Raw genomic sequence first — 13,064 nt, 5'->3', positions numbered from 1 at the left:
TTGATTTTAAGTCTTCATTGAGTTAGGGCAGTGTCTGGGCTTCCTTAAGGATAGTTTCTACTGACTGGTTTTTATTTCTTGTTATGGGCTGTATTTTCTTGTTTCTTTACACGTTTATAGTTTTTTTGTTGAAGCTGAACTTTTGGTTGTTTTTGAGTCAGGGTCTCACTCTGTCACTTAGACTGGACAGATAGATCATATACCATGATCATGCTCACTGTAGCCTCAACCTCCTGGACTCAGGCGATCCTTCTGCCTTAGCCTCCTGAGTAGCTGGGACTGCATGTGCATGCCACTATGCCTGGCTAATTTTTTATTTTGTTTTTTTAGAGACGAGGTCTCTCTGTGCTGCCCAGGCTGGTCTCAAATTCCTGGGCTCAAGCAATCCTCCTGCCTCCGCTTCCCAAAGTGGTAGGATTACAGGCATGAGCCACTGTGCCTGGCCTTAAGATAATATATTGTTACAACTCTAGAATCAGCTTATTTCCCCTTCTCAGATTTGTTGTTGCTGTCCACTGTTTTTGTTGCTCATTTTTTTGTTGAATGACTTTTTTGATTTAAGTTTTAAAAGTTTCACTCTTTGTGGCACTGAATTCTCTACTTGGTTGAACTGAGTAGTCAGCTGACGTTTGAATAGAGATTTTCCTAGGTGCCTCGAAGCAGCATGACTCCCAGTCTTTGCTGACCGGCTGTCAGCATTTTGGGGGCATGCTTTCAGTGCTCTGGAAGGTAGCTTATACAAACCCTGTCTTCTTTTTTACTTCTTACTTGTTCTGAGCCTCAAGGTCAGCCAGAGACATTAATGCCTTCTGGACTCTTTTCTAGACATGGCACACGCAGAGCCTTGCAAATATGCATAACCTTCTAGATTCCCAGCAATGTGTCAGGGATTTCAGAGTTTCCTGTGCACATCTCATTCTCTGACTTTTCCTTTAAAATGTTTGAGTCGGCTCCTTTGCCCCAGTTGTTATTGCTGTCTCGGGCATCTGCCATGTTAAACAGTTGTCTCTGATTAGTTTTGATCGTGACCTCAGGGAAAAGGACCCTTACACACTGAGAAAGCTCTAAGTCGGGTCAAATAAAGACAAACCCTGGGAATGGGTTTATAGGGATGTGCCAGGCAGGTGAAAAAAGAGCTCTTTCGGAATTGGGCTTTTTGGGGTGCTCCAGAGCTTCAGCTCTTTCCAGTTGCTGCCAGGCTGATGGTTTTCAAACTTAGCATGATTGCGAGACTATTGGTTTCACTGCTCAGTTGGTGGTTGATACACAGCACAGCAAAATGATGGAAAGCTTGCTGTTTAAGACTTAGCCATTTTTCTTGAAGAAATGCTCCTCAGATTGTTGTAAACCTTTGTTCCATTGTCAGAATTTTTAAAAACTTGATTTTGACAATTTTTTGCCAGTGTTCTCTTTGCTTCTTTGGAGCAGCAGATTTTTTCAGGGGTCCTTAGTCTGCCATTTTGAAGGGTTCCTTCCCATTTGCTTTTATGATTGCCATATTTTCTCATATCTCTTTGGAAGCACTAATGATATACTTAAAATTTTTTTCTCTTCAAAATCTCTTCTGTTCTCTAAGTTGGAACTTTTGAGCATGTGTTTTTTTATATGCTGATCTCTCTTTTTCACGTTAGAAGCTCTGAGTGTATAGGTGGAGCTTACTGACTATGAAGTTGCTATGAATTAACTGAATGTTTGCTTCTAGGAAATTATTTAAAATTTTTCTAGGAAGGAATTAATTTAACCTAAATCTCATAATAAAATAAATTTCAGAAAAAGTTGGAGAAAATGTAGTGGTTATTAGTCAAACCAGTAATTTATTTTAAATTGAGATCTAGAAGTTTAAAAAAAAAAAAGTGGTGGCATCAGAGGATAATCATTGCTCATATATTTAATGACTTTGAATGTAGAAAATTCATCCTTTTAGGTTTGTGAAAATTGATAGTTCCCAAGACAAGCATTTTGTATTCATTCACAATTAGCAGACAAAAGCCAGTGATTCCATTTGTAAGGAATGCTTTGTTGGTGTTAGACAGTCTCTTGAGGTAGTAACTTTGATAGGAACTGTTTTAGCAGCATTTTGAGCAGAGAATGAGAGAGCTAGTCAGACAGGAGTGTGAAAGCCAAGGGAATTCTGAATTAAGTTACAGCTACCAATAATAGTGATCTTTACAGTGTTCTTGTAGCTAGTTGTTCAGGCCTGCCAGGTTGTGGGCAATGTGGCCTTTCCACTGAGATAGACTCTGTAGACTCTTACACAATTGCTATTTGTAAGTGAGGAGTGCTCTCCCAGGAGTGAAAGAAACACTTGTTCTCTTCTGGTGATTTCAGGAATAGCCAGACACGAGTTATACCTTGACTCTAACTTGCAAACTTGCTGGTTACATCAGAGGGTGTGACTGTTACACAATAAAGTGATGACTTAGTTAGGGCATGCCCTGGCAATCTGTGTGGTGATATTATTCATGGACTTGTCAAGCATTGAAGATCTTTGTTGCTTTTAAAAGTGAAGGTAATGGAAAATCATGAAAAATTGATTCTAAGGCATCTTTCCAGATCTTTAGTAACCACCGGATTCAAAAGTGAGTGATGGTTTTATTCATATCTGGTCTTGAAATAGCAGTTGGATTTTTATTCAGTGCCAGTATAATTGTTTGGTAGTGCCTGCCTGAAGTGGTCTTAAGAAGGATTCTGAGGGAGCATCTGGGCTTGGTGGAGAGATGGCTTGGAAGGATTATCAGTATTTCCCATGGAACGAGGAGAGGCAGTATATCAGGCTTGTTCATCCCCTTCATCTGCTTATGTGCATTCCTGACTTCCCTGTTGCTTCGAATGTAACCTCTGGAGGGTAGGAACTTTGCACATTCAGTTACTCACTAGCTCGGTGCTAGGCATATAATGGGCACTCAATATTTGTTGAGTGGATGTATGAATACATGGATGAATTAACACCACAATGTGTACGAGATAGCTAAAATTTTCCAGAGTGAGGATGGGACTGGATTAGGTATTAACTGACTTAACACAGTGGCATGACTCTCCCAAGTGAATGTCTGCATGGCATAGTGCTTGGCACAGAAGATGAAAAGAGTATGGCTCCCATATCTACCCTCAAGAAGCTTCCATTCTGCTTGGGAAGAAGAGACACATGTGCTCAAAGTGACCAGAGCTTGTAGGACAGGATGGTGTGTTAGAAAGTGCTAGAATGTTCCCCAAATGGGTGACATAGCTTTGAATGCAAAAATACATTGCTTTGGCATCTTAACCTTTATGCTTATTCCAATGTATATGTGTTTTGCTTGGGAAAGCCTCTTTTTCTTAATTTTTTCTTCTAGGTAAGATTACGCACGCCTTTTCCTCTCATTTTTGGTGTCTCTGGGATGAGATATTTTGACTGGTTAAGGAATTTTGCTTTAATTATAATGCCAAGGTGAAAGGATCTGTTAATAGACAGTAAATGTAATGCAGATTTTTAAAAAGCTGGCTGGGTTTTTTAATGCAGTCTCATTTGTTTTCTAGATAAATTATTTATAGCATTTTTGAATTAAACTTAAGTCACATCAATATGCATAAACCTTTGTAGTGTAATGGTAGTGCCATTTGAAAAGCTTTGTCCTAAGAAATTGACAATCTGTGCTTAGAAAAAAATAGAAGAAACGCACTTTTCATAACGTCTACATTTTGTGTAGTCAATTTAATATAATGTCTGAGAGCAGCGGCTCTGGATTCCCACTTTCAAGACTGGAATCTTCAGCCCCCTACCTGTGTCACCTTAAGGTATAGGGTCTTGATTTCCTTGTTTGTACAATAAGGACAATAATAATCTTTCATAAAGATGTTAAGGAGATTAAATGAGATATTTTAGATAGGTATGTAGGCCTGTTCTTGACCCATATCAAGTGCTAAATTATTGTTGGTTATTGTTAATGCTGTTGATTTAGTTACTGTTTTTGTTGTTAGGTGGGTTTGCATCATTGATTGGGGGGGGCAGTAGGGCTCAACTTCACATTATTGTTTTAATATAATTGGCCATAAACAATGATGGCTAATAGTTTATATTTATTCTTGCTTTCATACAGGTTGAATGTAATTTTTACAAAATTTGATGAAGTCCAGAAATCCGGGAACATGATACAATCTGCAAATGGTGAGGAGAAAAAGCAATCTGTATTTCTGCTTTTTTGGTTTTATGTCCATAACACTTACGCTATTTGTGAACAGCTGAGTTAGATATTTTTGTAAGGGTTTCTAGAACTTAAAACCTAACCTCCATTCACCCATCTTTCAGGCCTGAAACTGTGGAGTGAGTTATCATTGACTTTTTTTCCCCATAACTTGTATTGAATCTATTAACTAATCCTGTCGGCTTGACTTTTAAAACTGCATCATAAGGCCAGGTACAGTAGCTCACACCTGGAATCTCAGCACTTTGGGAGGCCGAGGCAAGAGGATTGCTTGAGCCCAGGAGCTTTAGACCAGCCTAGGCAACATAGCGAGACCTCATCTCTAAAAAATTAAAAATAAAAAAAATTAGCTGGGCGTGGTAGCATGTTCCTGTAATCCCAGCTACTCAGGAGGCTGAGGTGGAAGGATTGCCTGAGTCTAGGAGGTCGAGGCTGCAGTGAGCTGTGATTGTGCTTCAGCATGGGTGACAGAGTGAGATTCTGACTCCAACAACAACAACAACAAAAACCCCAAAAACAAAAAAATGGAACCTTGATAACATAATTCTCATCATCACTACTTCTGTCTTCCTAGTGCAAGCTGTCATGGTATTTTACTGAGCTCTGTGGTACCCTCCTAGCCGGTATCTTTTCTTCCACTCTTCCTCACGCCCAAAGTCTGTTTTTCATATGACAACTAGAGTGATTCGTTTAGATTGTAGATCAGGTAATGTTCATTGTCTTTTTTAGATCCTCCAAAGGCTTCCCATCACACAGCATTCAGTGGCTCACCATGTCCTACCAGGCCGTGGCTGAAATGGCACCCACCACCATTCTGATGTCATTTCTATTGTTCTTTCTGAAAGTTCTCTGCTACTGCTGCCTTGGCCTCCACGCTAATTTTGAACCTTCTAAGCATCTCTTGCTTCAGGACCTCTTGCTTGTGCATCGTTCTGCCTGAAACATTTGTCTCCTGAATGCTATTATGGCCCTCTTCTCCCTGCGTGCCAATCTCACTTCATGCAGCATCTCTTCATTACCAAGGCCATCCAGAATAGCATGTCTAGTGTTCTAGGGGGCTCTCTCTGTGCCCTTGCTCTGCTTGATTCTTTTCTTCTTAGTGCTTGGATAACCACAAAATACATGTTTATTCATGAGGACAGGAACTTTGATTTATTTTATTTTCCTTTATTTTTTTCTCACTGAGCATAAGCACAGTGCCTCGAAGAGTCCCTAGTATTGTGCTAGGTATACGATAAATATTATTGAATAAAATAATGATTGTCATGTATATTATGACCTGTTGTTTCCACTGCCTGCATTCCTTTGTGTATACTCTGTGATTATATTTGAGGACAGGTGAGTAATTCTTGTGATTCCAGGGAGGAGGAAAAGAGGAATAAATTACTGTATGAAGGAAAAGTCATCAAAAAGTTAATTGCTGACAAAATTTTTTCTTTCTCCTCCTCCTCCTCCTTCTCCTCCTCCTCTCCCTCCCACTTTTTTTTTTTTTTTGAGTTGGACTCTCACTCTGTCGCCCAGACTGGAGTGCAGTTGGCCGCTCCCGGCCACTGCAGCTTCGACCTGCTGGGCTCCGGCGATCCTTCCGCCTCAGCCTTCCGAGTAACCGGAATTACAGGCATGCGCTTCCACGCCCGGCTGATTTTTTGATTAATTGTAGAGATGAGGTCTCGCTGCCCAGGCGGGTCTCGAACCCGCGGGCTCAGGCCATCCACTCACCTCAGCCTCCCAAAGGCGCGGGATTACAGGCTGAGCCACCAAGCCCGGCTGAAAGCAGGTTTTATTGAGAGGACAGAAAAGCTCCCACAGTGGGAGGTGACCCAAAGGGGTTGCCCCAACAAAATTTTTTCTAACTCTGGATACCTCATTGCATCATAGCTATTTCAGAATTTTTTAGGGATCATATAGCATAGCCTTTAAGTTTTGACTGTTTTGAGGTTGTGAAGAAAAGTTTGAGTGCTTTTCCCCAAAGTGACTTGATAGAAAAGAGCAGATTGGGTAACAGAATGTAGGTCTTTTTTACTTGCACTGTGCTGTGTGCTTGCCATATTTCATTATTATTCCAAAGGAATTTTTTTTGGTGCATCTTGTTTTCTTCTCTCTTTTTTTGAGTTGGAGTCTCACTCTGTCACCCAGGCTGAAGTGCAGTGGTACGCTCACAGCCACTGCAACCTTGACCTGCTGGGCTCAGGTGATTCTTCCACCTCAGCGTTCCAAGAAGCCCTGGAACTACAGGCGCACGCTACTATGCCCGACTTATTTTTTGATTTATTGTAGAGATGAGGTCTTGCCAAGTTGCCCAGGCTGGTCTCGAGCCCCTGACCTCAGGCAATCTTCCCACCTTGGCTTCCCAAAGTGTTGGGATTACAGGGTTGAGCCACCGCAACCAGCCATATCATATTTCCTGTGTAAAATCTTTAAAGAGATCTAAACATGCTTTTATTAATCCCTATTATTTTTTCCATATGATTGTCAAAACATAATGACAGAAAAAAAATTACCATAAATCAGTTATTATCAACAAAAATTATTTTTTACTTTTTCATTTTTGTAGTTCATTTTTCTGTAACTGTATAATTTGTATATAATTAGCCATGGTATAATTTTATTTATTTTACTCTATACTTTTGCATAAACTTTTATATGTACTATAAAAGATGCACCATTGATAGAGCTGGTACTCTGACATCTGAGTGGTATGCTAGTGACAAGTAGAACTTGGTAGAACCGGTACTCTGACATCTGCCAGAACTCTGTCATCTGAGTGGTACAGTAGTGGTAAGTGGAGTTGATAGGTAGGCAGTTAGTTGTTGGACACATGCTTTTTACTTTTGTGGACGTATTTGTGTAGTTTATGTGGTTTCTCAGTTAAAAAATTGTTGCCATTAAAGATAGAAAATGCTTGGCAAGAAAGTAGTTTTAGTGGCAGAAAAGTGAGTTTGTGTTTCATAAGCTGGTTTTATAGCTGTGAAGCAGAATCTCATAGCTGGCACGGGGGCAAAAGACTATATCCATGTGTGGCGGGGGCCATGCCTACAAGAGTATACATGTATTCAGTGGGTTCTGGTGAACGTGACAAGTAGGACTTAATCTTCTAGAATACCAAAATTGTGTGGCATTGGGCGTATAGCAGCAACATTTTATTCTAACGAGCTAGGTATCAGTATTGTCCCCAATTTCCTTTACTGTGTTTATGTCTGTATGTATTTGTGGGCATTAGGGGTAGGGTTGAGAATGAAAACAGTTGTTTTAGGCATCTATGTTAAAAATAGAAAATGGTAAGGAAGGCTTTACTCAACATTTCTTGGAAGCCTATGATTTCAACTCTTTGCTATATGTATGTAGCATTACCATTTTGATTGTTAGAGCCAAAAAAATCTGTTTAAAGGAAAACAAGGACTGTAAAGGCATATATATAAAATTTTAGTTTTCATCTCTTTACAGTAACTTTGAGAGACCAGTAAAACGTTCAGTAGCTGTCAAAAGACAAACCACCTCATTTCTTTTTGTTCTAGAGTCATTGCACATTTACATGGCATAAAGAAACTGCAGGCTGGGTGTAGTGGCCCAAGTCTGTAATCCCAGCACTTTGGGAGGTGCAGGTGAGAGAGTTGCCTAAGTCCTAGGGTTCGAAAGCAGCCTAGGCAACTTGGCGAGACCTCGTCTCTACAGTAAATCAAAAGATTAGCCGGGTATGGTGGCTCACGCTTATAGTTCCAACTACTTGGGGGGCTGAGGTGGAAGGATTGCCTGAGTTCAGAGGGCCAAGGCTGTGGTGGCTGTGACCATGCCACTACACTCCAGCCTGGGCATCAGACCTCTACTCAAAAACAAACAAACAAACAAACAAGAAACTGTAATAGTGATTGAATAAAACTTATCTCCCTCTTCCTCTGTTTTTCTTCTTTCTTTTTTTTTTTTTCTTCAACAAATCCCAGTGTAATCATTCTTTGAACTCTTCTGGACTTCAGTCTATCGACTGTTCTACTTTCTCTAAATCTATCCACTCTCTTCTTTCTCCATTTTGTTCTTTACATGGCTTAGGTTATGGCTTTTCTGAGCTTATATATTAGTTCTAGGAGATTTTGTAGCTTCATTGGGTTTACTACATAGACAATCATGTCATCTGCAAATAGGAGCAGTTTTATCTCTTTCATATCTAGTTTCTTTTTCTTACCTTATTACACTGGCTAGAACTTCCAGCCCTGTATAAAATAAGAGTTGATAAGACTAGACATCCTTGCAGGTTCCCATCTTAGGTTTTAAGTATGGTGTTAGCTGTAGGACTTTTTGTAGATTTTTAAAAAATCAAGATCAAGTAGTTTTCATCTATTTCTATTCATCTGAGTTTTTCTCACAAATAAGTGCTGGACTTTTCTTGGAAGTCATATTTCAAAAATTGGGATACATAATTCACCTACTAAACTTTCACTTTTTAATTTGTATACCTATTCCTGAATTGTACCCCATATCTTTAAAATAAGAAAAGAAAAAAAGAACAAAAAACTTTCACTTTTTAAATGTATATGATTTAGTGGTTTTTGTATGTTCACAAAGAGCAAACCTATCATCACTATTAAGTTATAAAATATTTTGTCACCCCCCGAAAAACCCATATCTATTAGCACTCACTCCCTATTCCCCTCTCCTTTCATTTTCTAGCATCCTGCCTTCTGTCTCTGTGGATCTGCCTATTCTGTACATTTTGTATACATGGAATCATACAATATCTGGCTTTTTGTGATCGGCTTCTTTGATAATATTTTCAAAGTTCATCCATGTGGTAGCGTGGAGCAGTACTTCATTCCTTTTTATGACTGAACAATATCCCATTGTATGGATAGCTCTCATTTTCTTTATCCATCCATTGACGGACATTTGGGATTGTCCTACTTTTTGACTGTTGTGATGAATACTTCTGTGAACATTTGTGTAAAAGATTCCTTGTGTATGTATGCTTTCTCTTCTCTTACTACGCCTTGGAATAGAATAGCTGGGCTGTCTATTTAACTTTTTTTGAGTAACTGCTGCACTGTTTTTCAAATTAGCTGTACCATCTTATATTCTCACCAGCAATGTATGAGAGTTCTAGTTTCTCTACATCCTTACCAACAGCTACTGTCTCTTTTTTTCATTGTTGTCATCATAGTGGATGTAAAGTAGTATCTCAGTGTGGTCTTGACTTGCATTTCCTTCATGATTAATGCTATTGGGCTTCTTTTTCATGTGTTTATTTGCCATTTATATACTCTTCTTTGGAGAAATGTCTGTTCAAATAAATTCTTAACCTATTTTTCTGCTGTTGAGTTTTAAGAGTCCTTTATATGTCCAGGATACTAGAACCATATCAGATTGTAATTTGCACATATTTTCTCCTATTCTGTGGATTTTCTGAAACTTTCTTGATAGTGTCATTCGAAATAGAAAGTTTTAAATTTTGACAAAGTTCAGTCTATCTGTTTTGTTTTAATTTTGTTACTTGTGCTTTAGGTGTCATACTTAAGAAACTGTTGCCTGTTTTTACCACAATAAAAAGACACTGGGCCTGACCACCTCCTTGTTTCTTCCTGCCTTTTGGGCTACATCTTCTTGGTGTCCTTCTTATGTCTACTGTTTGGTCATTGAATTCTTTTTTGTTGTTGTTGTTGAGGTATGCTCCCCCTATCCCCGCAGATTCCCACTACTGCTAGTCCATTGAATTCTTAAAGCTTGATTCTAGGCCTTTCCTGTCTCAGGCAGTGCTTTCTCCCTGGTTGTACTTATCCATGGCTATAATTTTATTTACTAACCATATCATATGTTTTCATAAATGTTTGTCTTCTATCCAGCTCTTACTGCTGGGTTGGAACTGTATGTGAAGCAGCTTCCTGTTTGACATTTCCCCTTGGATTTGAAACATGTGTCAAAACAAGATTTGTGTTCTACAACTCAGTCTGAAAGACAAAACAATAACCCATTCTGCGTCTTTTCTGTACTTTCTATGTGTGTGACTGAGCCGCTACCCATCGAAGCTTGCAAATTAAAGCTTAAGTGTCATCTTTCCTCCTTCCCTCTTCCTCACTTCTCATATTACTGATTCCTGTGGAGTTCAACTAAAAATTTTTTTTATTAAGGTAGGATATACATATATAGTAGACTGCCTTTATAATTTTAAGTGTGCAGTTCAGTGGTAACAAATACATTTTGTTCTCTTTTCTTCTTCTTCATTTCCCCATCCTTTCCTGGCCTTTGGTCTACTCTCTATCTTCATGAGATATACTCTTTTAGTTTCCACATGTGAGTGAGAACATGTAGACTCTGTCTTTCTGTGCTTGACTTGTCTCACTTAGGATAATGACCTCCAGTTCAGTCTATGTTGCTGCAACCGACAGGATTTCCTTCTTTTTTATGGCTAAAAGGGATTCCTTTGTATATAATCACACAGTTTGTTTTCCATTCATCCGTTGATGGGCAATGTAGGTTGATTACATATTTTGGCTATTGTGAATAGTGCTGCAGTAAACATGGGATATGCAGTAAACATATATCTCTTTGGTATTGATTTCTCTTATTTGGGGATATAAACCCAGTAGTGAAATTGCTGAATTATATGTTACTTATATTTTCAGTTCTTTGAGTAACTTTCGTACTGTTCTCCATAGTGACTGTACTAATTCACATTCTTGCCAACAGTGTGTGATGGTTCCCCCTTTTCTGTATCCTTGTCAGCATCTGTTATTGTCTGACTTTTTGAAACAAACCAATTTAACTGGGGTGAGATAGTATCTCATTGTGGTTTTGATTTGCATTTCTCTGATGATGTTGAACTTTTTTTAATATACTGTTAGCCATTTTGTATGTCTTCTTTTGAGAAATGTCTGTTCATATCTTTTGCTCATTTTTACTCAGATTATTATTCTTTTTTGTGGCTATTGAGTGTTAAGATTCCTTATATAGTCTAGTTATTAATCTCCTGCTGGAAGGGATAGTCTGCAAATACTTTGTCTCTTCACCTTGTGGATTGTTTTCTTTGCCATGCAGAAGCTTTTTAGCTTGATATGATCCCAGTTGTCTAATTTTGCTTTGGTTGCCTGTGGTTTTGAGGTCTCACACAAAAAGTCTTAGCCCAGACTAATATCCTGGAACATTTCCTCAATATTTTCTTTTCTTCTAGTAGTTTTTTAGTTTATTATCTTAGATTCAAGTCTTTAATTCATTTTGATTTTATTTTTATGTATGGTGAGGCATAGGGTCTAGTTTCATTCTTCTGCACATAGTTATCTAGTGTGGTTATTTCAGCACTATTTATTGAAGAGATTGTCTTTCCTCATTGTATGTTCTTGGTGCCTTTATCAAAGATGAGTTTGTTATAAACGTGCGAATTTATATCTGGGTTCTCTATTGTGTTTTGTTGGTCTTTGTATCTGTTTTTATGCCAGTACCATGTTATTTAGGTTCCCGTAGCTTTGTGGTTAGTTTTGGTGTTAAGTGGGAGGCAGAGGTGAGAGGATTGCCTGAGCTCAGTTGTTCAGGACCAGCCTGAGTAACATGGCGAGACCTTGTCTCTACAATAAATCAGAAAGTTAGCCTGATGTAGTGGCACATGCCTGTGGTTCCAGCTGCTTGAGAGACTGAGGTGGAAGAATCACCTGAGCCCAGCAGGTGGAGGCTGCGGTGGCTGTGAGCATGTCACTGCACTCCAGCTCCAGCCTGGGTGACAGAGTGAGAGTCCCACTCAAAAAAAAAAAAAAATTTGGAGTTAGGTAGTATGATGATTTTTGCTTTGTTCTTTTTTTGCTTGGGATTGTTTTGGCTATTCAGGTGTTTGTGGCTCCATATAAATTTTAGGAATTTTTTTTCCTATGAAGAATCATTGATTGGGATTGCATTGAATCTGTAAATTGCTTTGGCTAGTATTGCCATTTTATTTTTATTTATTTATTATTTTTTTAATGAGAAATATATCTGCTCAGTCTGTAATCCCAGCACTTTGGGAGGCCGAGGTGAGATAATTGCCTGAGCCTGTGGGTTTGAGACCGGCCCTGGCAACTTGGCAAGACCTCGTCTCTACGATAAATGAAAAAATTAGCCGGGCATGGTAGCACACACCTGTAGTTTCAACTACTTGGAAGACTGAGAGGCTGAAGGATCACTGGAGCCCAGTGGGTTGATGCTGGGTTGACCGTGAATGTACCAATGCACTCCAGCCTGGGCGACAGAGTGAGACTCCAAATCAAAAAAATATATATATATCCACTAAACTTTGGCACATTTGCCTCAGTTTTTCTTATATCTCCCAAGGTTGCCAGGCAAATATGTTTTCTTTCATTCTACTTGGCTTCTTCCTCTTCAATGTTCAATCCCTTTTATTATTAATTGAAAGCAAAATTAGCACTTTTTCCCAATCTTTTTATTAACATTAGCTTGTTAATGTCTGGTAATTTTTCAGATGTTAGCAAAATATCATAAGAAGACGTTAAAGTTTCAGGAAAATGTGAATGGAGTAAAGTTATAAATTGAGAAAAGGTATAGAAGGAAATTTTGAAGAGTTGATGGAATATACATATTAGGGAAAAAATTGCACGGATTTCAAAAATTCTTTGCACCAAAATAAACTCTTACTACCTTGTTATAAATATGTCTGAAAATCACCTAGTTTGAGGCACTAAGAAGCATAAAGCATCAGTTTGAAACAATCCCCTATCAGAGCAACATGAATTCTGTTAGAATTGAAGCAAAAACAAACATCAAATTTGTGGTGAAGCTTGATTGGAAGAGTGGTGAAGTCGATAAGGTTGTATGAGAAGTTTATGGGGACAGTGTCTCAAAGAAATCAGTAGTTTACAAGTGGACGACTGTCGCGTTTTATTTATTTATTTATTTTGGGTCAGAGTCTCCGAGACT

General features: G+C 38.7%; 1 protein-coding gene across 1 annotated transcript in view; it reads left to right on the top strand.

The window, feature by feature from the left end:
- Positions 1–13,064, top strand: part of CLASP1 (cytoplasmic linker associated protein 1) — a 241,921-nt gene that overhangs the window by 88,903 nt on the left and 139,954 nt on the right. The window contains exon 7 of the mRNA XM_021719081.1: positions 4,077–4,144. Coding sequence (XP_021574756.1) covers positions 4,077–4,144 — 68 coding nt within the window. The remainder of the gene's footprint in view (positions 1–4,076; positions 4,145–13,064) is intronic.

The sequence above is a fragment of the Carlito syrichta genome, unplaced genomic scaffold (genome assembly GCF_000164805.1).
Source record: "Carlito syrichta isolate Samal-C Ts95f unplaced genomic scaffold, Tarsius_syrichta-2.0.1 Scaffold314115, whole genome shotgun sequence".
Classification (NCBI taxonomy): Eukaryota; Metazoa; Chordata; class Mammalia; order Primates; family Tarsiidae; genus Carlito; species Carlito syrichta.
Note: the sequence above shows the minus strand (reverse complement) of the source record. Positions and strands in the feature narration are given on the sequence as shown.